The 24724-nt window shown below is 42.4% G+C and overlaps 2 protein-coding genes and 1 long non-coding RNA gene across 8 annotated transcripts in view; 2 read left to right on the top strand and 1 right to left on the bottom strand.

The window, feature by feature from the left end:
• The window catches only part of LOC123476895, a 22277-nt gene extending 18118 nt beyond the window's left edge, over nt 1-4159 (top strand). The window contains exons 6-11 of the mRNA XM_045179845.1: nt 266-359; nt 505-607; nt 708-910; nt 1124-1368; nt 1693-1852; nt 1972-4159. Of these exons, the coding sequence (XP_045035780.1) occupies nt 266-359; nt 505-607; nt 708-910; nt 1124-1368; nt 1693-1852; nt 1972-2138 (972 nt within the window). The 3' untranslated portion in view covers nt 2139-4159. The remainder of the gene's footprint in view (nt 1-265; nt 360-504; nt 608-707; nt 911-1123; nt 1369-1692; nt 1853-1971) is intronic.
• On the bottom strand, nt 4160-24724 carry LOC116932017. Of its 3 annotated transcripts, none has more exons than XM_045179844.1 (11): nt 24465-24724; nt 16533-16679; nt 11579-11727; nt 11409-11505; nt 10852-11084; nt 7281-7374; nt 7033-7135; nt 6730-6932; nt 6272-6516; nt 5788-5947; nt 4160-5667 (listed from the first exon to the last, which is right to left on the bottom strand). In XM_045179844.1, exons 2-11 carry the CDS (start codon nt 16624-16626, stop codon nt 5501-5503), a joined length of 1545 nt encoding a protein of 514 aa, XP_045035779.1. In that variant the 5' UTR covers nt 16627-16679; nt 24465-24724; the 3' UTR covers nt 4160-5500. The 3 variants fall into 3 exon arrangements, with proteins under 3 accessions (XP_045035779.1, XP_032795606.2, XP_045035778.1); XM_032939715.2 differs by lacking the exon at nt 24465-24724 and adding an exon at nt 16821-17152 and having other exon boundaries at nt 10852-11081; XM_045179843.1 differs by lacking the exon at nt 24465-24724 and adding an exon at nt 16821-17151.
• LOC116932019 lies at nt 7511-13396 on the top strand. Of its 4 annotated transcripts, none has more exons than XR_006651947.1 (6): nt 7511-8125; nt 8628-8688; nt 8923-9086; nt 9552-11751; nt 11912-12178; nt 12241-13396. It is a non-coding gene; the product is annotated as an uncharacterized LOC116932019 (long non-coding RNA). The 4 variants fall into 4 exon arrangements; XR_006651945.1 differs by having other exon boundaries at nt 8573-8688; XR_006651946.1 differs by having other exon boundaries at nt 7511-8688; nt 12241-12671; nt 12777-13396.

Here is a 24724-nt window from a genome sequence, read left to right as displayed (position 1 = left end):
CTTCCCTTTTTTTCAAACATGCCAACATTCTGTTTCTCGGAATGCAATCGAGAAGCTAAACTAGATAGAAACCAAGTTCCAGTTTATTCAATTGAATTGAATCAACATTTTCAAACGCCATTTTCTTACCTAACCGCCATTCAATACTTCTTTCTTTTGTTTCACGTTCTCTACATGAATCCTGATCGCGGTCTACGTCACGTGACGCCTATACACCTGGAAACAACCAACTGACCAATAACGAACAACGACAATGACGCAACAGGGCGGAATGGTCATGTGCCAACTAAAAGATTGCCCCAAAGCCGACTGTGAAAAGCCGATCCGGACCAAAGACGATTGCTGCCCTGTCTGTCCAGGTGGGTGCTCGTCTTTCGGTTTCAACTTACCCACTAACTTAGTGGTGATAGTTGAGGAATACAAATCAATGCTTTTGTATTTGGGAATTTCATTTGATTAGTTGCCTTCTCTAATATTCCTCTCTCTGAATTGATTTTGAATTAGATCCAGCTGGTAGAGTGGACGAAATGGACAATTCTCCCGTTATCATTCAACAGCAGACGGATGGAATAAACGGCAAAATGGAAGATTGCATCTCCGGTGGCCGGTAAAGAATTGCATAATGATCGATTATTGCTTGTAGTCGATGCTTGTTGTGGGTTGCTTATTGAGACTCATCGCCCTGTTATCACATTTCTTGTTGTAAGGTATTACCTTCACGGGACGACTTGGCATCCGGTGATGGGACCGTTCGGGCCAATGGACTGCGTCAATTGCAAATGCAAATCTGGCAGGATCGAATGCCAACGTTTGGAATGCCCCAGTCGGCCGGCACTCGGCTGCGAAAGACCCGTCAAAGTTGCCGGTCGCTGCTGTCCCGTCTGTCCACTTTACGAAGGAGACATTCAAGGTAGACGTCTAGATTGTTTTGTGTTTTGTGTTTATTCGTGTGTGCAAAGGAACGTGTCATTCTTCAGAATCATCTATTCGCCAATAAAAGAGACATTAACTGGCTGTCTTGTAAACATTGACCAAATGGTTCTTTTCCGGCCCATTGTTTCTTCCGTGTTTTTCCCCGTCTCGGTTTCATCTTGTCTGACGTCTGTGTTTGTTCTGCCAAAAGGTCCCGTGACGCCTTTGCTCTCGTCTTCGCCCATCACTGGGACACGGTCCAACATTCAAGGAACATCTGGAATGGACAGTAGCAGCAAAATCAGGACATCTAATCGACCTTTGCCGCCCCATTCCTCGTCTTCGCTCATCAAGTCCTCCACCCATCACGCCAACTTTACGTTGTGCTTGCCCAAGGAATACGACGTCGTTGTCTACCGCGCACAAGGAGGTGGCAACGCTTCTGAATTCATTCAGGTAATAAAACGAGTCGCAGTCGCTCGACTTTGAAACATTCGGTTGTGTTGGGCTAGTATCTTTCGTCTGCTGTCTTTGCCTGTTCGCTACCCCTTGCCATCAGGCGACATAAACAATGTTGCGTGACCCGTGTCACGATGTTCATCCCATTCCAGCGACTGGTTAACATTTGCCTACAGCATATGTTAACACACAACCGTTGGGGGTTTGCTGACATACATTTGATGACATAATAGACAAGAAAGTGAATTAAGACGAAGCCAATTGTGTTCATTAGCTGATTGATGATCTATGATTTTGTGTTGTTGTTGTGGCAATGTGCAGTACATCTTTCAGCAAGTGGTCAACGGCTATGCCATCGAACACCACCTTTGGATGCTACAGCCCATGGTGACAACTTACAAAGTACAAGATCTGACCAGGGACCAGTCCGAGGCTCTCCGTCAACGGTTTCGCTTTGTCCTTCTTGGTGCCACTGCCACAAGTAAGTCATCGTCAACCGAGACCATACTACCCTACACTCGCATCGACAGTTTCAATGACGTTGCTAATCACTTATACTTGAATGCCCTCTTTTTTTTTTCTGTTTGTGTCGTCCGACAGAACACGTCAAACGATTCACCAAACGCGAAAAGAAACTGAAACCAAAGTGTTTGCCAAATTCTGGTTGCCCGAAAAAGATCCGTCGTCTAGAACGAAACCTCGTGCTCCAAGAAGTCACCAGCCGCAGGGCGTGTTTACCAATAGAAGTGGAAGCCAATACTCGTTGAATACTTATAATCAAAATTGTTTGTCATGACGGGTCGTCATTATTGTTATATGTCGATTCGAATTCACTCATACGAACTTCCAACAACTTGCAATGACAACTGAAATTCAATCCAAAAACAAAACACGGCTCTCTGTTACTGAAAACTTCAGTTGTCCGATCGTATTAGCATTGGCCGTTCCATCTACTCTATAATTCAAATGATCTTTAACGACATTTATGTGACAATAAGCAAACTATTTATCTTAATTGTCTGGTGTATACTATTTGTGGTTTTAACGGTATGATTATTGAATTTTGAAAATAGTTGGATGGAAGTCGTGCTTGGCCCATGCGTGTCTGACATAGTAACCTGGTATAAGTGATATCATCCCCTCCACTCTTCTCTGTCTGTCATCTTGCTTACGTCATTCATTTTTGCCAATGTCGCTACATATATTCGTTAAAAAATGTTCCCCTCTCCTAATTCCTACTGTACAACTGGCGATCAAAGGCGTTGAGGTTGATTGCCGAAAGCGATCTGATCAACAAATTAAAACACAATTTTCAATATTTTTTTGGCTGAATGAATGAATTAATGGACGTGCGTAGCATATTTGTTTCATGTATCCGTATTACGCGTTGTTTATCTTTTGAAATCAAGAGCCATTAAGGTGTCACACTATCCCCTCTTGCGTGCTGGACACGAATAATTTCATGTGGCTTTTCATCCATTATTTTCATCGTTGTCCGTCTCCGAAACTTTTAATTTTTGACGACAGTTTAATGACGAAAGTATGATGGGGTTTTGTTGATCAAACGTCATCTAGTTAGCAATCACAAAACGGGGGAAAAGGAGAATCGAAGTCAATGATCTATCGGAGAATAATTTTTTAAAAAATTGTGCTCTCGAGTAACGTTGGGAAGGTGTATCTAGTAGGCTAACAGGACGAACACAAAGCTAATCACTTCTTGTTTTTGATCTGCTAATATTACATTATATAGATGCCAATGTAACGCAGACATTGAGAGTTGCCCTTTCCTAATTCTTCGGTCTTTATCGCACCCACTTTCTCGATGGCTTGCTTTTCAAATCTTTGTTAATTACAGTCTCGATTGCGTTTTCAACAGATTTTAATGATATCCGTTGGGTCAAGCCACATATGACCTACTTTTCCCATCCACCAAACCGTGTCAATATCGCCCCTCCCATACCTGCTGCTGATTTTATTGCGCCTGTCCCTTTCTGTCAATACCACTGAGCCGCTACAAATTCTTTATCAAATGTTCAGAATTCTTTACTTTTCTCACTGTTTTGTCTGTTATCTGGTTTCCCCTTTTCTTTTTCGAAAAAAAATTTTTTTAACATAAATTCAAATAGAATTTAAAATTAGTTCAAAAAAAAAAGAGAAGAAAGAAACTGGCGCTTATGACTAGTCTTATTAAGTGCATGCCGTTGCATTTGCATTTTTTTTTTACTCAGAATTTGCATATGGTAACTCATTTGCTACCTATCGAAAAGAGGCAAAACCAAATACCATTCAGTTGCCGAAACAAAGGTGTATGATCCTTTGTTGTTATCCATAACAATAACTACAGTCCGGTTGTCTTTGCAGAAATCGAAACAGTCCATTTAATGTTTTATTTTTGCTTTCGCCGGGGAAATGAATTGTTCTATGTTTAACCTGTGTTTGTCGTTTTTGTTGTTGCGTTTTTTTTTGTTTTTTTTTTGTTTTAGACATCCAAGTTTTCGAAACATTTGTTGTAAACTTGGAATATACCGTCGTTTTCACACTGTATGAAATCATGAATAATTCTACACTTTGACAAGGAAACACATGAAAAATGTACCCTCCAAAATTCTTGGTATGTGCGAGTTGGAAGCCGATTAAGTGTAACATAAATGTACAGACGATCAAACAGGTAAAAGAAAATCCCGAAGTGCTTCAAAGTTGCCATCCAAAGTTGCCATTATTATAATTGTCACTTATATAGTATGGTTCAATACGTTGAAATAATAAAAATCTTATTTTCAGTTCTAAATGCTTCTTATACTTTTTTCTTTTATTTGGCACTGCAAATTGAATATAACATCATAATGAGGATCAGTCGAAGGACAGATTTGTCGATAAGAATGAGGTCACGTATCCTTTTGTTTTATGACTTGGTATAGAAATTGGGTCTCTAGGTAAAACAAACAAACTTAGCAACATATTGTTAGCACATAGACCATTTGCCGGATGTCGCAGTTCACAATGCATAGCTTAAGCAATGTATCTAATCAGCGACCAATCGAGTATCATCACCAAACATTCACAGCAAAGGGTGAAATCTCATGAAACAAAAGGAATAATGAATGCGTGATGGATATATGCGGAAGACCAGCGAAGTTAATAATCCGGGTCTACATCGGCCAGCGACAGGATTTGATTCTACAGACAACATTCATGGGGAATTGACAGGATCTTGGTTTCGTTCCCATTTCCAGTCTTACTCGGCGTGTACGACACTCACGTGAGCTGTCGTTCACTCAAGTACAAAGCCTGAAATGAGGGAAATTGAGCCACATATATGACCGTTCGTGCCGTTTAGCATTCACGCATTTAACTATTGAAGTCACACGTTTGAACTCACTCCGAACAGGTTTCTTTCTGAACTTCTAACAGATGGACCTGCAATTCGGCTCTGTTGAATTTGTGGTCAAGTTTCCGGCTTGAAACACTCTGCAACGATTGATCACTATACAAGTAATTGATTTACATGGAAATCGAATACATTTATACAGGTTTTTAAATAAGCTTTGTGTTTCTCGTTTTTAAATACAATATTGGATGAGGCGATGAGAAAAGGAGTGTCAAAAATGTGGTGGCTAGATTTTTCTAAATCTGACATCACTTGGTACAATGATGCGATAACGGAGTATTATTTTTTTAAATGCTGAGTTGGAAAAAAACTACTTCTTTGAGACGTAGGTTACTTGAATTTTGCTATCAAGGTACACAACATAGCAGGTGTAGAAGGTGGTCTACATATTTTCCCTTTTCATAAACTGCGTTCATCAATAGGTAGCCTCTTTTCTTACACCAAAACAAAGTGCTCCAAACCCATGGAGACCAATCAGGGGATTACATGGAATACGTCGGCGATAATGCGAAGAAAAGCATATGTTTAAGTTTTGTTTCCACGGCATCATATCTGGCTTTGTACCCGCGTCCGAGTACAGTAAATCACGTCCGCTTAGACCCGAGCCACCGAAAGAAAATGTCAAGAGAGTCTATGTAGATTGCACTTCAGTTGAAATAATATGTCGTTGGATGTAGGATTGATAATTTGAAGATTGCGACTGATACCAGTCACGAGCAGAGACGGGTTAAATATTTGGGTTCAGCGAGTGTTGGCTTCCACTTCGATTGGTAAACACGCTCTGCGGCTGGTGACTTCTTGGAGCACGAGGTTTCGTTCTAGACGACGGATCTTTTTCGGGCAACCGGAATTTGGCAAACACTTTGGTTTCAGTTTCTTTTCGCGTTTGGTGAATCGTTTGACGTGTTCTGTCGGACGACGCAAACAGAAAAAAACAAAGACAGCATTCAAGTATAAGTGATAAGCAACGTCATTGAAACTGTCGATGCGAGTGTAGGGTAGTATGGTCTCGGTTGACGATGACTTACTTGTGGCAGTGGCACCAAGAAGGACAAAGCGAAACCGTTGACGGAGAGCCTCGGACTGGTCCCTGGTCAGATCTTGTACTTTGTAAGTTGTCACCATGGGCTGTAGCATCCAAAGGTGGTGTTCGATGGCATAGCCGTTGACCACTTGCTGAAAGATGTACTGCACATTGCCACAACAACAACACAAAATCATAGATCATCAATCAGCTAATGAACACAATTGGCTTCGTCTTAATTCACTTTCTTGTCTATTATGTCATCAAATGTATGTCAGCAAACCCCCAACGGTTGTGTGTTAACATATGCTGTAGGCAAATGTTAACCAGTCGCTGGAATGGGATGAACATCGTGACACGGGTCACGCAACATTGTTTATGTCGCCTGATGGCAAGGGGTAGCGAACAGGCAAAGACAGCAGACGAAAGATACTAGCCCAACACAACCGAATGTTTCAAAGTCGAGCGACTGCGACTCGTTTTATTACCTGAATGAATTCAGAAGCGTTGCCACCTCCTTGTGCGCGGTAGACAACGACGTCGTATTCCTTGGGCAAGCACAACGTAAAGTTGGCGTGATGGGTGGAGGACTTGATGAGCGAAGACGAGGAATGGGGCGGCAAAGGTCGATTAGATGTCCTGATTTTGCTGCTACTGTCCATTCCAGATGTTCCTTGAATGTTGGACCGTGTCCCAGTGATGGGCGAAGACGAGAGCAAAGGCGTCACGGGACCTTTTGGCAGAACAAACACAGACGTCAGACAAGATGAAACCGAGACGGGGAAAAACACGGAAGAAACAATGGGCCGGAAAAGAACCATTTGGTCAATGTTTACAAGACAGCCAGTTAATGTCTCTTTTATTGGCGAATAGATGATTCTGAAGAATGACACGTTCCTTTGCACACACGAATAAACACAAAACACAAAACAATCTAGACGTCTACCTTGAATGTCTCCTTCGTAAAGTGGACAGACGGGACAGCAGCGACCGGCAACTTTGACGGGTCTTTCGCAGCCGAGTGCCGGCCGACTGGGGCATTCCAAACGTTGGCATTCGATCCTGCCAGATTTGCATTTGCAATTGACGCAGTCCATTGGCCCGAACGGTCCCATCACCGGATGCCAAGTCGTCCCGTGAAGGTAATACCTTACAACAAGAAATGTGATAACAGGGCGATGAGTCTCAATAAGCAACCCACAACAAGCATCGACTACAAGCAATAATCGATCATTATGCAATTCTTTACCGGCCACCGGAGATGCAATCTTCCATTTTGCCGTTTATTCCATCCGTCTGCTGTTGAATGATAACGGGAGAATTGTCCATTTCGTCCACTCTACCAGCTGGATCTAATTCAAAATCAATTCAGAGAGAGGAATATTAGAGAAGGCAACTAATCAAATGAAATTCCCAAATACAAAAGCATTGATTTGTATTCCTCAACTATCACCACTAAGTTAGTGGGTAAGTTGAAACCGAAAGACGAGCACCCACCTGGACAGACAGGGCAGCAATCGTCTTTGGTCCGGATCGGCTTTTCACAGTCGGCTTTGGGGCAATCTTTTAGTTGGCACATGACCATTCCGCCCTGTTGCGTCATTGTCGTTGTTCGTTATTGGTCAGTTGGTTGTTTCCAGGTGTATAGGCGTCACGTGACGTAGACCGCGATCAGGATTCATGTAGAGAACGTGAAACAAAAGAAAGAAGTATTGAATGGCGGTTAGGTAAGAAAATGGCGTTTGAAAATGTTGATTCAATTCAATTGAATAAACTGGAACTTGGTTTCTATCTAGTTTAGCTTCTCGATTGCATTCCGAGAAACAGAATGTTGGCATGTTTGAAAAAAAGGGAAGAGCGTCTTTAGATGGCCAGGACGAAAAAAGAAGAGCTGAAAAAGGAAAATGTTAACGACGTAAATTTGTTCTCTTTTTCTGTGTGTTGGCGCTCGTGCAGTCGTACCCCCCCCCCCCTCCCCCTTTCCTCTGGACAGGTCTGAACTTGTGTGACCTTGTATGAGCCCACACACCTCCTCGGTTTGCTAAAATGTACCCAACCATTACACTCCCACCACCTCACTTAACCCTTTCACACCTCTAGGATTTATTTTCGCATTGTCGCCCTTCTTTTGTTTTATCCCCTCATTAACTTCCGCCCTTGGTCGAAGACTGAGGGAGAAGAAGCAGCGAGGGTAGTCTGGATCGTTGGCGTGGTGGACATTGGTGGCTAACAAATACGAACCAAAAGAGTCAAGTAAAAACAAAAAATTAAGTGACGAACGCCGTCAGCGACATGGGAGTCGTTTCATCATTACGTGTGATTTACGCCCCACAAACGATACGGTAGAATTGCCTTTGGTTTTCCCGCTCGATCCGTTCTGAACGGCTTTTTTCTCTCTCTCTCTCCGCCTCTCTGTTTCTCAGTCAGTCTGTCTGTCTCCTTTCCTCTTCTCCACTTCATTTGCATTTTTACGAGCCTATCGAGTTTCATCGCCGCGAAACAACATGAAGCGTGTTTCTCAGACACGATTTCTGAAGCTGTTTTGAAAGCAGCTCTCCTCCAATTGATGAGCAAACTGGTGCGGTCTGGTTTCCTTTGTTTGTTGGCACTGGGTTTGTTCTGTTGCCCAGCGACCATGTTTCTTCTCGTAACTCGTAAAAGCCGAAGCACGAGCTCACGTAGACATTTAACCCATACGATTTTATTCGGAAGATGTAGAGAGCCGTGCCTCTTTTCTCTAAAGAGCCACTCCCTGCAAACTTGACCTCTCTTTTCTTATCTCGATGCAGACGAGCACCCACTTCCTCGGTGTCTTGATCTTCTACGTTCGACATCTATTTTTAGATATCGAGTCAGCACTGTCGGAGTGAGAGAGAGCAAGAACGAACACGTTACACGGCTAAAGGTAAAACAAAATGAATCAACTCAAACAAAACGTCATTTCGCGTTGATTTAATTTAATTTGGTACGCATCTGATCAAGTAGAGTATATAGGCTAGCGTTTGTTTAATAGTAATTGATTCCCTGGTTCTTGATAATTCTAATCCATCCGCTTGACTGGGTGTTTGGGCCTTATTTTCTCACGGTTATTTCCATAGCCGACATTTTACTGTTAACTGTTAAGCTCTTTGGTCTTTAGTTTGACTCGTACGGCGACCGGGAGGAACCGCCAAGCCGACCAATGCGGATGAAAATGAATTCCCGGCCCGTCTGATAATAACAATAAAAACAATCAGAAATTCTACGACTGTGCAACAACAACAAGAGGCGCAAGGCAACAACAGCAGGGCGTGATGTTTTTACGTAAGTATGAATATGTTGATGTCTATAAATATCGAACGGGGGGATTCGTCGACCGAGCCAGTCGGACACGCGGGTGTTTCAAGAATTGAAAATTATGGAGATGTCATGCAAATGCGCTGCTTTCTTTTCTTCTTTTTTCAAGACGAAATATCAAAAATAGACGGATGAAAATTTGTTGAGCCTTTTTCTAGATTTTGATTCTTTTCAACTTTTGTTGTTTTTGTTTTTTCGTTTTAATTCCTTTCCTTCTTTAGATGTGGCCTCCATTACTGTCATGCGCATTTTTCCTGTAAAGCGCCTTCTTGTCTCGTTCTTTTAGCCTTTCGGTTGATGGCCTCATCGGGGCATTCTTGGTGTGGCCCTCACTTTCGTCTGTTTTTTTTCCCCCGTTTCCATTCGACTCGTCTGTTAAAGTATTTGCTGTGACGCTAACCCGTCCATTATTCGTTTTATTCTCGATTGCAGTTGGCGTTTGCGTTTCTGCTACGACCTACCATAAGAGATTACGTCAAAGAGAAACTCGCAACAGACAAATCGGCGGGGCAACCTGGTTCGGCACAGTGAAAGGTGCGATTCGCTTTGTGGGTCGTGCTCGCCTTTTTCTATCTAGAGAAAAACGTTGTGCGCGAGAAATTCGACGTAACGTGAAACTGGCCGTGCGCACACCGAAGCCGTGGAACGAAGAAAAAGGGAAATAGAACGAAAGAAAGGCTCGACAGTCAGCCTTTAGCGATTCGAAAACGTTGCAGAGATGGCGCGTCGTGACGGCGGAGAAATAGAAGAACAAGAAATATGAACTCTATCGCGAGAGGCTGCGAGAAAAACGGGCAAGAAAAAGGAGAAATCATTAAATATTCTATGCACGATGGGGCGCGCATCTTTTAGTTGTTGTCATTCCGTTTCGTTTTTGTTTGGGGAACGCATGCGGGACGGGCCGCGCCGCTGCTGAAATGGGCTACGCAGCGAAAGGCGAAATGTGCACAACAAATGGGAAGCGGCCAACGGGAGAAGAGGAGCAGCAACGGCGGCGAACGACAGGCGGCGGCAAGGTGATATACAATAATATGCTAATGCAATGGTGGACGATGGACGACTGCTGCACTTTTGTACGCATAAATACCACTGGAAGCGAATGGAAGGAAGTGTCCACCACTGCACGGCATCGGACGAGACACAACAGAAATCGAGTGGGTCAGTGGATGATGCGACCGGTCGCTCGTCCACGACATTCCACAACGTCATCAAAACGAAAACAGAAAAATAAACAGGGAAAAAGAGAAAATTCCTTTGCTCAATCGACTCGTTTTCTCTCCATTGCTCAATGTCGTCGATATCACATTCCGAGCCGACAGCCGATTACCTTAATCCAGCAGCAGCAGCAGCTAAAGAAATGCAGCAGCCACGGTCAACAACAGTCGGTCAATGGCATCGTTCGAACCGATTCTTCAACACCCCACGGTTCAACATTCCTAACTCTACGTCTCTTTCTTTTTTCTTTTTGGATTCTTTTTGATCAGACAAGTAAGGGTTTCAACTTGGGACTTGCTATATGGTTCACGGACCAAGTTATTGCATTGCCTGATTGGACCTGACGGGGAAACAACAACAAAAAATGCGAGACGGCGGATACCTAGGATCATCTTCAACCGATGATTTAGACTCGAATAACACATCAGACAAGCCAAATAGCGAATTGATGTTGGAAATATGGACGGATGCATCGTACATTTTGTGTAACGATTCATAGAACAAAAGAATGACTGACCTCGCAAGAGCACTGAACGCACTGATCGGGGTGTTCCGGTTTGAGGCCGACGTTAGAAGAAGTGAAACGCTCCTTGTGACGATAGACGTTGCCATTATGCAAACAGGTGACGCCAGGTGACGTCGAACTGCCACTCAGATCCGAAGAGGAGAAAGAAGAGACTGGAACTTCATCTGGATAGAGAGATGCGGGACGTGTTGACGCGGCCATCAAAGTCGATGATTTTGCCTCTTCTTCGTCGCCAGCCGAAAACGAACACGGATAAAATAATTGAACGTTTTGATCATTATTAAATTAGCACCATCTTCTTTGATGACGCATAAAGGGGCGTGCCAACAACCAAAAGCAACAACTAATTTGAACGAAAGGCAAGGTGGGATCTACATTTCCGACATCGTCTGGGTGTGATGCAAACCAGTGGTGAAAATTCAAGATTCTTCACTCGTTTTCTCACCGCAGTTTTTGTCAATTTAGCAAACATAAAAGCGATATAAATGCAATGCGTGAATCTACTAATTGGTTCACGCCTACATTCAATCGAGAAACGAGTCACCTACTTGCGCAGTGGATGCAGCATTCGTTAGTGGCGGCAGATTCGGGCGACGTGCACTCCTCTCCGCCGCATTCGTGGATGGTGCAGTTGATTTTACCGCCCTTTTTTTTAACGCCAATGCACAGAAAATCAGCGCAAAATCCTCGGCTATTTGTCGACTGTAAATGACTTTACCTCTTGGCAAATGCAAGCGACGCAATGAAGGGCTCCTCGTTGACCGAGTCGTGGGTACCAGACGTCGCCGACCGCGTAATTCCTCGACGTAAAAGTGCAAGTTGTTGCTGCCGATGTATCAGTCGCCGTGACAAGTCCCGACCAAGTTCCTATTCAATATCCAGGGCACGAAAGTAAGACACGTTGATTATTTATCATTTCTTTATTATAATGAATGACTAACGGTTCGTGCGTAGTCATTTGAACGTATAGTTGTTACTACAACGTTCAAATCGTAGTCTAGTGAATGATGACGAAACAATCCCTAATGTGTTCTTGTTGTGCAACACACAGCGCCTTATGTCTCGTGTTACATTACGGGTGGTCACGCCATTTTATAGACGAGACCAGACGAAGCAGATCCGGTCGACAACACGATTCTTCTGTTTGTACCTTGTAGACGTGTGTGTGTGTGTACTTTTCTGGCGTCTAGCTCGCGGCTGGTGTTTGGCTGTTGATTGTGAAAATGACAACAGCCTTCCTAGTCTACCTCCCGCGTGATACGTAACCGTGGGTTAAGCAGCTTTAATCGTTAAACAGCACCAGTTGTAATCAATCAAGGTATCTTTTAAATGGACCAATCAGTTATCAATGTCACTTGATTTGATTCCATTTCATTACAGCTATTAATCAAGGCCGTAACACGTTTCGTAAAGTCAATTCGAGAAACAACCCTGACGGGTTAACGTGACGGGTGAATCGGACGGGATTTCCCCGTTTTGACTGTGAATCAGACAGTTCGCCAACTGCTAAAGTTGAAGCCACGTTGGCGGTATCGTACCATTACTGCTTGGTAGCCAACCCTGTCAAATGAGCTGGGCTGAAACAATAGCAACACTTGCGCCAACACCTGCCGGATCTTGAATAACCATCGCAACACGAAACAAAAAGGGAAAAAATGGCCTTGCTAGAGGCAGACTCACAAACCGCTGCCAATACAGTTGGCGTGAATCGTTGGTGGATGTGTTCGGCGAAGGAGATGCGCCGATTTGCAATTCTTCTCCAAGCACAGCCCAAACAAAAATTCACGCCAGCTGAATGGATTAAAAATAAAGTATAAATCCATCAGTCTAATAATAGATTACAAGACCCAGTAGTAATGCACCCGAATGCATTTCTATTTTGTTTGCTTATTTATTTGGTTTTGCAAACACTGAAGTGGTCGACTTGTCTCTGGTTCTCAGCATCCAGTCAACCGCAGCCATTGTCTTGCGTTGGATGATGATGGATCATTGTTTTCGTATCCAAAGAAACGACCGAGCGGGGCGTGGTCGGCTCATCCACTGGCGTGCTGCTCAATTGCGGAATGATGGCAATATCTATGCAACACACCCTTTGCTTTTCTACTATTAAGACGGTCTATTTATAGAGAATTCTCAGTATTGCATTGGCGGATGATTGTGTAGTGCGGTGTTTCTCGGAACCAAGTCTGCCATCCTCTTACTCACCCAACAGCATTTTGTCGTTAAAAATCTGCCAATTTTCGCCATTCAAGTCTAATTGATGTTGATTAGTTTTTTTGCTTTCCAATTGCATGTCTTAATCTCGGGTCGTTTTATTATTTTAGCAGCGTGCTGTCCTTCTTGAACTGAAAGAAAAGAGTCGACTTTCGGGTCAGCACAATTCTATTTTCAGCCCCACGCGCATCGTTGCATCTTCCCTTTGTCTTGTCTTGCGGCTTTCACGCAGTTGACGACATCAACCCGTTTCACGACCTCACCAAATGTTTTGCTTTTGCGCTGCCCAAAGCCAAGTCCAATATAAGAGGAATAACAAGTTTGTGGTGTCTTCCCAGTAAAAACTCTACGTTTATCGATATCTTTTTCCGGTTCATTCACTTGATTTCGAGTGCAGCGATCATCGAAAGTCAATTCTACTGAGGCGCAACTTGGATACAGAGGATACCGCCGTCTTGACCGAATAAACGTGTTGAATCCCGAGGAGAGAACAAGGAAAAGCCCCAGCAGCAATTAAAACAAACACTTTTTTCTTTTTTCTTTCTCTCGTGCCTCAGTTTGTTTTGCGCCGCGTGATACTATCCAGCGTCAGGCCGACAGCGGGTGGGCAAGAGAAATGAAGAACAAAACAAATGAGAAACTGCTGATAGGTGGCATCATTGGCCCGCCTCCTGCCACTTTTGATTCTCTACTGTCCCGCGTTTTATTTCGTTCATTCGGTTTAGCCGAATGAAAACCTTCACAGACAAACGCAACGTGTTTCTAAAGACTGGTGACGTCACAAGGGCAAGCCGATTAGTTCGTTTGGTTGCCATTCGAGTAGTCATTTTTGATAGTCTATCTGGTGATGATTTCGATTTGGAAACGTTAACATCGCGACTTAGTGTCGTGCTCGTCTTTCTTTCTGTTGCTCATCTGCGCTCGCGTTTCTGCCGGCATCCGGTCCCATATTCCATTTCTTCCTGTGCTGCACATTTGTTTTGAACGTCCGCATCGTTTGATCGTTTAATTTCGGCCGATCAATTGTCCGATTCCTATACGGTTTCCATAACATGTGTACGGTAGTTATAGACACACCACGTTATTCGCTTGTGTGTTTTGGCTTTGATTTCACTTCCATTTCTACGACCTGATGTCGGTGATATTCAGACTAATTTGACAATAACAACAACTACAATAATAACTCAAAGACTACAAGGACCGTTATCTGACCGATGAAAAGATACTCGCACGATGTAGCACATCACACAATAAAGACTTGTAGACCTCCAGCAAGGCCGAAAGATAATTACGTACGGTACATAGTTGGCGAATAGAATCGACGTCAATAAAGCAATTGCAGTGCACAATGAATAAAAAGCAAAGAGTGGATGAGGAAACTGCGAGCCAAATCAACTCTTTTGTTGGACAGGTTGTTGTATCTTAATTGGCGGCTCATTATCGCTCGTTAATGATTCTGATTATTCGGAGCTGATTTTGCTGTGTCAGTTTTATCGTCTCGTTCGTTCCCGAAACTCGTATGTAGTACGGTATTTTCGCTCAACAACTAAATTCCACGTATTTTGGTTTTGCATGATCATGGCATGAACGTAAAAATTAACGACCGTCTGCCTTTCTTTTTCTTACCGTTTACGTTCCTTCTTAGCGTTTTTCCGTCTTCTTACGTTTGCATTTGCTGAGGCGATCAAAATTCTGGTGCCAACATCACGTTCAAGACGGCCAGTGATGCTAGAGGGTCAAAGAGAGGTCTACTCTCCACCAAACTCACATTGTCTAAGCAGATGACGTTTAAAATCATCCACGGTAGAAGCCAAGAAGACGAGGCAGAAATGGAGATGGGAAGGAGGGCGAACCCTCCCACACTCGTCTCTCAGTCGTTTCTATTTTTAGCTTCTACTATACACCGGTCTGCTGTTACAATCGCTATTACCATTACTACTACTGTTGTAGAGAAACAAAAAAAAGAAAAAAACTAAACAATTTACAAGTTGATGGATCCTGGCGGTTGGAGTCATGCGGAGAGTTTCGGGACCTCCTGGTACACATACAACAAAGTGTAGGGTCGCATGGTAAGCCTGACTCGCCTCCTTGTCCCTCTCGAGGCAAAAATAAGCTCGTCCCTTCTTTGCCCTTATATCGTTTCTTTTTTTTCTATGCCTTCGCGTACGTAGTATAGAAGAAGAAGAGGCAATAGGTGCTGTTGTCGTGGGGTGTGAGGGGAACAAGGTGGAAACCCTTTCCCAACTCAAGAGGACCAAATAGCCCCAACAATGTACGACTATTTCTATTGATGATGACTGTTATTAAGATGGACAGGCATTCCTTTTTCGTTTTATGGATGCCAGTCTACGACGGAGAGAAAGAAAAGAACCAGAAATATTTAGACCTTATTCCCTTTGCTCGATTCTCTTTTGTTTCCTCTTCGTTTTTGGGTCTCCATTTCCAATTAGTTTTAGGTTATCTCATTTATCCCACGACAGGTTGCGTTGTCTGCTATACATAAACTATCTTCGAATCTGATCTCATTTTGAAAGGAAATTGGACTGTGTTTAGACATTGCTGAACTCCAGCGAGCTCCTTGTCTCTGGAACACCTTCCTTTATATCCTTTGCCATCGAGGGCAGTCAGATCGCAAGAACACTAATGATTCACGAAAAACAGATAAAACACAAATGCGTTCAACCAGTTGCTATGTACGGTATACTGCGCTGTGTGTGTGTGTGTGCAGCAACTTATGATGTCTGTCCCGAAGGTGTTCACGTTTCCAGTGGTTCTTCTAGCAAACGCAATTTTTTTTTTTATTTTTTATCTCTTGACTCTTTGTTGATGTGTTGAAGCCGAATGTCGGTGTTTTCCACCTTTCCAGCAAACAGGGTACGTTCGTCGTAAATTACGCACCTTTTTTGCACGTTTACGATTACGAGAGTGGCTTTTATTTTGATGTTGGCTGACTGGCGATGTGACTACGTGCCGTAGAAAGTGGCCAAACCCAATGAGCCAATCCTTCCTAACCTCTTTGGATGTTGTTGGTTTTCGTTATTTGATGAATTTTAAGTGGAATTCTTAACTAGCACGTGCAATTGTAGGGCGAGAATATGGGTGAATCCAAATGCACAACGGCACGTTAATTGAAACTCCTCCCCCTCCCCAAAAATCGACTTTTCTAGTTGCTGAAATACTTTGTTTGAATATCCCGCAAAATCCCTCGCTCGTCTTCAAATTTCTACGCGCCACGTTTGGTTGATTGTGCTGATCTTTGATCCCTCCACAAGAATAAAAGGAAATCCAATAAACACTCGGCAACGTTTACTGTATCCAACGTCACTTCGTCCAACGTCACGTCAGCCAACCAGCATTTAATTATTTCCTCCCTATCCTTCGTGTTCCGAGTCAATGGCGACATAAAAATCACGGTGGAAATGACGATGACTTATGTGACGTATTATTGGTTGTTTTACCTGTTAGCAGCGATGGCAAGGTGAGAAGGAGAAGCATCATTGTCGTGTTGGCTGATCTCAGGTATGCCGTCATCATCCGGTCACGATGAGCCATTGTTGATTGAGTGGAGTGAAGTAACGTCACAAGAACACGTGAAGACTCGTAATCTTAAAAAAGGAAAATAACATCAATGACAATCCACAATAGAATTTCTTTTGAATGAATGAGGACCATTAAATCTCTTAATCCCCTCAAATGCAAGAAATTGGCAAAAAGATCTGTATTTCATCGTTATTGTCATGCCATACCTTTCGAACCAGCACAAGTGACAACCAATGAAATGAGGAGTCAATTTCCTTGGCCACTTGACTTGTCGCTTTTGTTCAAAATCTGCGAGCACAAATTGAAAAAAAGATAAACTGAAGAACGATGGTTCAATCCAATCTGATTTTGTCGTGACGTTTTATCCTCGTCCAACAAAATGCGCCTTCAATTTTGTAAGTAATTCGACAGTCGACACAATTCGGATTACACGAAACTGTGAATATTTGTTGGCGTGATGATCGTCATTAGTTTGGACCGTTGTTCTGTGTGGTGCGGATGCGATGCCGGTCAGTGGAAGACTGGCGAGATCCAACCCAACGCTAGCGCGTGTTATGTTTTTCGTTTTGTTTCTTTTTCCGTGCCGCTTCTCTTTTCATTCGTGGGTCCCTTTACTTGCTTCGTTCTCTCATTCTCATCCCTCCTCTTTCCTCTGTATTCTTCTTCTTTCCTTTCTCTTTCTTTCCTGTCAATTTTTCTCCTTCGGCACTCGTCCAACAGACCAGACGGCACGGCAACGGAGGACATCCCTTTTGAATCCAGACTCTCTCCGTTTCTTTTCTTTTTATATCCATGCCCAATAAATACTTTCACTTGCAGCAGATGAATAGATGCGCAACGACCACACTTATTATTTTTACTTGATGGAGAACGCGTGCCAAATATTCCGTTGTATGACATGCTCCGTTCCAGGAAACCCCGGGAATTGTTAGAAAGAAAAAATGGTGAATCAACGGAAACCAGCGCTATTCTGAACACGACAAGCTTCTTGCACGCAACGCGTCATGTACATGAACATCTTTCAGGCCAATGGTCAGTTTCTTGATCAGCGTTACGCCGGCCTGCGCACGATTTCTTTTCATATCGTAGAACTCATCATAAAAGATACTAGAATTGTTAATTAGACGGCCCACTGTGACGTGATCGGTAGAAAACAATTGAGCAGACTAACGGAGCTGAAAAAAATCAACAGTGACTCTCGAAGTGCTTTTCTCAATAATTTAAAGCAGAACCCAACAACAGCAGTCCATTCAATGTCAACAACAACAGCAATGAGTTTAAAACGTAAATCAAAATCAAGATAATAGTCGAGTATATGAAAATGAACACGGCCATTAGTGGGGGTGAACATTCGCCAGCACGACATTGATACTTTGGTCTTATACTGATTTTTCTTCGTTTACCGATTCGTGTTTCAAAACTTTCGATTGTGTCATGTTTTAATACGGCCAAATGATCAATAACTATTAAAAATGAATTGGAAGCCGTACACAAAGAACTCGGTCTGTAATTGATGCCCGGAGTACGTCGCAATCAACTACAAACAAACGCTCGAAAAAGATACGCTCCGTTCTTTATTTGCCAATAATGTCTCTGTAATCCTGCCTTTCTCTATACTCCTTCGAATTACAATTACATAGAAGATATCTAGCAATAAGCGGGTGACGATGCAAAATCCGCTGACAGGAACGTGAAGCAAAAAAAAAACAAAAAACAGGAGGATTGTAAACGGTCTCGGATAAAAAGGGAACAACAGATTCCACGATGTAGAATGAAATTCTAAAAACACAAGGGAGAGATATCCGCATTCGTGTTGGTTTTTGCATTTTTGAATGCGTCTACTTCACGTTTTTACCCATAGAAAAAAAAAAAATTAAAAGCTCTTGTCTGCTTCTCTTTTGTTTATTATTTTTTTTTTCTATTTTTGGTTTTGTTTGTTTTTCGCCGCCTTTTCAAGTTTTTTTTTTTTTTTTAATCCCTTTCTTTTTGCTATTGTTTTGGCTTGCACGGTGGAGGGAATTCCAAAATCGGGTTTCCCCAAAGGGTGAACGACACGCCGTTCACGACACACGTGCGGCGATGATTTTTTTGTTGTTGCTGGTCTACATGTATTGATGATGATGTATAGTATATGGAGACACAAAGGCGGATCTCACGACTCGAGTTTTCCCATTCTCGTCACCCATTTTTTTCTTCTGATCCCCTCGTCATCATACTCCTTCTATTCTAAGCTTTTTAAAACTCTATTCTACTTAATTCACATTTCTCAAAAGTGCCGTCTCGAAATGGGAAAAGACAACTTGTTGATGCTGTAACTGACCATTAGTTTTGATCAAATGATGGATATCGTCAAATGCCGTAGTACGTTGTAGACGACACGTAAACATTAGACACACACGTAACGAGAAATTCGTGCCACTTTAGTCGCATGCGTCTCTAGAACGGAGCAAATCCCTGTTGGAAAAGATGAGACCGACGTGTGTTGAAAAACTTTATCATTTTCTTTAACCATTTTCAGTCGGCCGGTCTCGGCCATCCCGACTGGCTGACGATAGACAGATGGATGAGTGGATGGATAGGTTTTCCTTGAATGCTAAAACGACGTGTTGTTTGCGAAATGACGACTATACGTTCGGCACGAAAGAACTGCCGGTCGACTTGGCCTGCGGATACGTGCCGGTGACTAATGGGCCGGTATTCATTCATCACCAGAACGGCGACTAGAAAGATGACACGAACAGGATATTGCGACCCCGACAATGGCACGTGCACTATGATATCACACATCAGGATCTTCCGAACAATAGTCGCAGTAATTTACACATATTACATCAATGAAATTGACGTCATTTATCGTCCCCGTCATGTATAACGATACGTAATGCAACTTCAATTACCTTTGTAATTTGATGGATAGCTCACCAGCATTTATCCCTTGAAGGAATACAAGAAAGTTTCATGGATTCTCATTATTCTATAACAGACATAATTTGTTGATCAACTTTCAAAACGCCACATACTGAAATGTTTCCCCAAAATGTTTAAGTCTTGGCGAGAAATTTGCTTTTTTCCAGAGAACGCCCGGGCGCAAATATTCAAAAACTTTTAAGTTTGACGGCTGATCTTTTATACTCCAGCTGATGCAGGCAAATGCTTTACCACCCACTCACAATTTTCGTGTACATCTTTTGTGAACTGGCGTTTATTCTATGTGGACAAATTCGACGTTTCGACGTCACATTCAAAACCCGCACATATTTTTTCTCTTTCTTTTTTTTAAATTTTTGTACGTCTTTGTGTGTGTGTGTGTGTGTCTGACGTGATAACCTGTAATCAATCATACCATCAAAACAAAAGTGGACGACTGTTGGCAAACAGCTACCGTTTGTAGCGAATCGCAAGCAATTGATTCCAATGCCAGGATCAGACAAGATTCTGGCATGACGAATCATATTCGGAAAATGTTATTAAAACCTCACGCACAACTCGTCAGCTGCTATATCGTTGACAGAAGCCCGGAATACCTTTCCCCTCCTCCTTTTCCTCTACCCGTATCGCCGTCGTTTTTTTCCACGAATTCACAACTGGCGGATAACTGAGAGGAAGGCATCCGCAGGAATAACTGGTTTCTCTGCTCTGTTCAATGCCAAACGATTACACGTTGTATAACATCAACGTTTATTATACAAGATGCACTTCTCTTGGCAAAAAGATTATCGACAAATTAAAACGAAACCCGATTGATTTTCTTTTTCTCGCTCCGCTAAAGAAATGCACAGCGAGTCATCGCTGTTTTCGTTATCTTTTATGAGCCCACCCTCAATCAACGCACGTGTGATCAGCGTGAATATTGGGAAGATGATGCGATTGGAACGAACCAGTTTTCTATCGCGGGTTGCCATGCTGGTTTTACAACGTGCTGGAACGAAATTATTCGGCTTGCCTTTTGTCAATAACAATGCGCCATCATCTTGTCCATGGCCCGTTGTTTTGTTTTATAGCTTTTCGTTTGTTCTCTTTCATTTCCATTTGTTTTGAACTCGGCACAGTCAACAGTAGCGCGTCAGCTTCAAAACAATAGCCAAACATTGACGATAGTTTTCCAAACAAATCGACGAACGAAGAAGGAAGTGCTCTCACCGACGTCTATGTCATAGATAGCCGAGAAACATTCCATGCAATAATCCACAATAGCACAAAGACAACAGTCAGTGGCTTTAGTTGACGCGCAATTAATAACGTGCAACGAGAAAGATGGGCTCAAATCGTCGTGGATGTTAACAAGATGACAGGTTTCTGTCCGATACAAAACAATTCGTTCTTTTCGCACAGCACAGCCTCTCTCTCTCTTCATTTTTTTAGTTTTGTCTAAAGGGAACCGATGAATCTTGCCAAACGCCCGGTGGTCTGTTAGTTGTGGTTCAATAGTTTTCTATCTGGCACTGGTGAGATGCGTCAGTTTTTTCTGCGAACTGCGGTGCGTTCATTCATTTGGGTCTTATCACAATCTCGCTTGTCACAATCTATTTGAAACTTCACCCTTTCCTTGTTATTGTTGCTAATTTACGTCTAGAATTCGCTTATTGCAATGGCACATTGTCAAATCTACTTTGTCGCTGACGGATATTCAAGTGTAAATGATCCGATTTGTTCTCTGAAATGCGTGAACGCAGAAAAAGCATAATGAAACAATAACCAACGAGGCGTTGATTCGAATTGCTTTCAGTGGCTATTTCTTCTCGTATTTGGATGCCAGGTCATCGTGAAATCGAAAATGAAACGGAAGCGTCTTCGTCGTGTTTGTAATGCGGTTGCATCACAGAAAATGATATGCGTCTGGTTCATCAGCATAATCGATGACGGTTGCGCCATCTCGGCCACATCAGCAGACATTTTCCAATTGAAGGTTTTTTTGATTTTCATGGCCCAACTGTGGGACCGCCATTCAGTCGCCTCAGCAACAGAACCTGTGGTTTTTTTTAACCTCCGTAGTATCTCGCATTGTGTACCCAAGGAATTTACTATTTTCTGTGCCAGATCATAATTTTTCTTTCCTTATGGTTCGTGATTCTAACCAATTTTTTGACTGGTCACGTAATCACATGTTACCCTTTGGTCTAGAATTGCAATTGCAGCGTTACGTGCCTCATCCTTGCGTGTTTTTTTCTGCGAAATAGAATATATAGCATACAGTTAACAACAGCTGCAAGGCGTTCGCAATCAAAAGAAACCAGAGATATGTGTCTGCTGTCTACCGCATCAGACGCCTCCTTTCGACGTTTCGCAAATTTCATGGCATTTTGCAAGCGCTTTTAACATGAAAGAGAACCAGAATATTTTGAAAACAGAATTCGATTATTCAAATGACAGCAGGTCGTTTTAAACGGCCACAAAACCCGTAGGACTTGTTTTCTCCCATCCGTAATAGATCTACATTTGGCTGGAACACAAAAACAAATGCACATCGGTATACAGCTATGTACTACACGATTAGTCCGTATACGACGTACTTGCTTTACGCATGCATAATCACCCTCAAATCTCTTCTTTTAGGAATTCCTTCGTTTTTGTGATTGATCACCAACCTGCATATTTCGCTTTATATGCGCACATATAACGAGCATTGCTCTCTGACATGGAGGATATGCTGGCATTAAATCAGCCGACCTAAAACACATAGATTATACGTCAGTTATGTCAGTGTGTTGGGTGGGTAAAACAAAAAGGGGAAATACGATTAGCCGATATTTTGCTGTACAAGTATTCGCTCGGCTCACCTTATGTTGTTAAGCTGAATTTTTGGAGTATACCTGTCTGCCCCCCTTTTTTTTTTGTTTAAAGAAAATGCTTAATTCTGTTAACTGGCCTAAGGGCGTGGATTGTTCAGAGATTGAAACCCCCCCTTCGTCAAAGGAGCTCGTCGTATTGTTTAAAAAATAAAGAAATAAATCTGAGACGCCCAATATTTTCGACGAAGGCACCTAACTCGGATGATGGAATGAAAGACTGGATGGAACACGACGGATTGGAGCGAAACATCAGGATGATGGATGGCCTCGTTTTAACGTAAAGGCAATATTTTTAAAAAATCTACTAGGTCAAGGATAGCACAACAAAACAAAAAAGAGAAAGTACCAAATTTTTCACTGGAATTTAACTGCGATAAAGACGTTAACGCACATAGTCTCCCCATCGATAGATGGCAAGTACTCAAAAGGCCACCACTTGAATTCATCTTAATCAACGATTGAAGAGAGACAAGTGCCGACGATGCATTTCTTGGAAAGTTACGCAACAAAAGCCGGTATTTCTTTCTATTACGCAAGAGAAACTGAAAAGCAACTAGACGACCTAGGCCAACTGTTGATGATGTTAAACAAGACGAGGAATCTCGTCATCCAGTTGGGCACGCAATCAGTGTGTGACATCACCCGGAACCACAAAAACCCGTTCAGCGAATCGATCACGTGATTAAAATGGATCCTAGAAGCTGTTTAGTATTTCTAGTTTTGTTTTCTTGCTTACTGGACATGTTCCCGGACGTCGTCTCCTATACTGGTCGCGCACGTTTTCGTTCATGGAGCTTCACGATCCGGGTTTGTGCACGTTAAACACATGCATGCTTATCATTTTCTTTTGAGAAAACATGCGGAATTTTTTGTTCTTAAAATTAAATGATAGATTCAGGTGTTTAAGAAAAATTCAGCTAATGGCAGACTTGAAAAGAATCATTTGATAATTACTGCAAAACGATCGATTGAGACCTGATGTCCTTTTGTCTTCGACAAAGATTATATGCGAGAAGATGAGATTGAAAAATAATCAGAATAAAATGTATGTACCATCCAGTTGGAGTAAAAAAAATGGTCTCAAGCGAAAACTGTTCATCATTTATATGCTCGTCACGACGACGGATATGACCAGTGCATTAATTAATGTGCGCAAGTTCTGCAGGATATTTGCATTCAACATCAGCTGCTGTTGCATTTGTAATGCTGACGAGCTTTAATCGAAGCCGCCAAACGTGACAAGCGAATCCGGTGGACAACACAACAAACGTTTCACCGCCATTTCTCTCTGTCTTCCATGATGACCGGCTAATATCCCTGGTCTACTCAAACAAACCACACAGTCGTGAAACGTGAAAACGTGAAAGACGGACGTAAGAAATTGTTTTGATTTACGCAACCCTTATCGAAAACTCCGTAGAAACCAATAGGCAGCAAGTTTACGCAATGTTTAAAAAACCCTACCATTCCACTCAATGAAGTAACAAATAAAAAGGGGCGGCAGTTTTGCAAGTAAAACTCGTCGTGAAATCAGTGGTCGGTGACAAAACAATTAGAACAATTGAAATCCTTTTCTTTCATCTGATTGTTGTACAGTGTCGTCAATCAACAGTTTTGTTTTTAAAAAACACCCAACGGAAACACAGGAGGTACGAGGACGTGATTTTGATTAGAGCAAATGTCAAGCGTATAACTTAATCACGCGAACATGACTTTCGTCACTAGTAGCCTTGATTACTTCTTTTCTTAATAACTCACTTGGCTGGATCGGAAAGCTGATAAATTTGATTGTCAAAAGTGAATGAAACAACACGAAGAACAAAGAAAAAAGAGAACTCATATTTCTCCTGTCCTTTTAAAACTTGTTATCAACGAAAAAGAAACAAAAAAGGATAGACAAAATAACGGACGGTCACGTTCAGTAACACGTTTTATGCTATAATGACGACCCATTATTATTTTAATAATACACTCTAGCCATTATGTAATCATAGCTGTGGATGTTGTAACAGTGCCGATGGAAGAAAACGATATGTATTTAACAAAGCATTGGAGACTTACCGCTTTAAACACGTCCAATGGCTTGAAATGAACGACAGGTGCGATTCCCGATTTAAAGTGCGTGTCGAATTCTTTTGCACGGATCGTTTGGTCGTCTGGTTATTTCAATAGTCGGACTTGTTAGATAATCGGGGAAACATGCACCCCAACTCGTTGTGTCTAAAACGGAGCAATACCATGAAAATGGTATATGGGAGAAGTGCAAAGAAATTGAGGCAAGATGGGAGGAAAATGATTTCAAAATTGTGTCGTGTCTTGGT

Source organism: Daphnia magna, linkage group LG10 (assembly GCF_020631705.1).
Source record: "Daphnia magna isolate NIES linkage group LG10, ASM2063170v1.1, whole genome shotgun sequence".
Lineage (NCBI taxonomy): Eukaryota > Metazoa > Arthropoda > Branchiopoda > Diplostraca > Daphniidae > Daphnia > Daphnia magna.
This window is presented reverse-complemented; position numbering and strand designations above follow the sequence as displayed.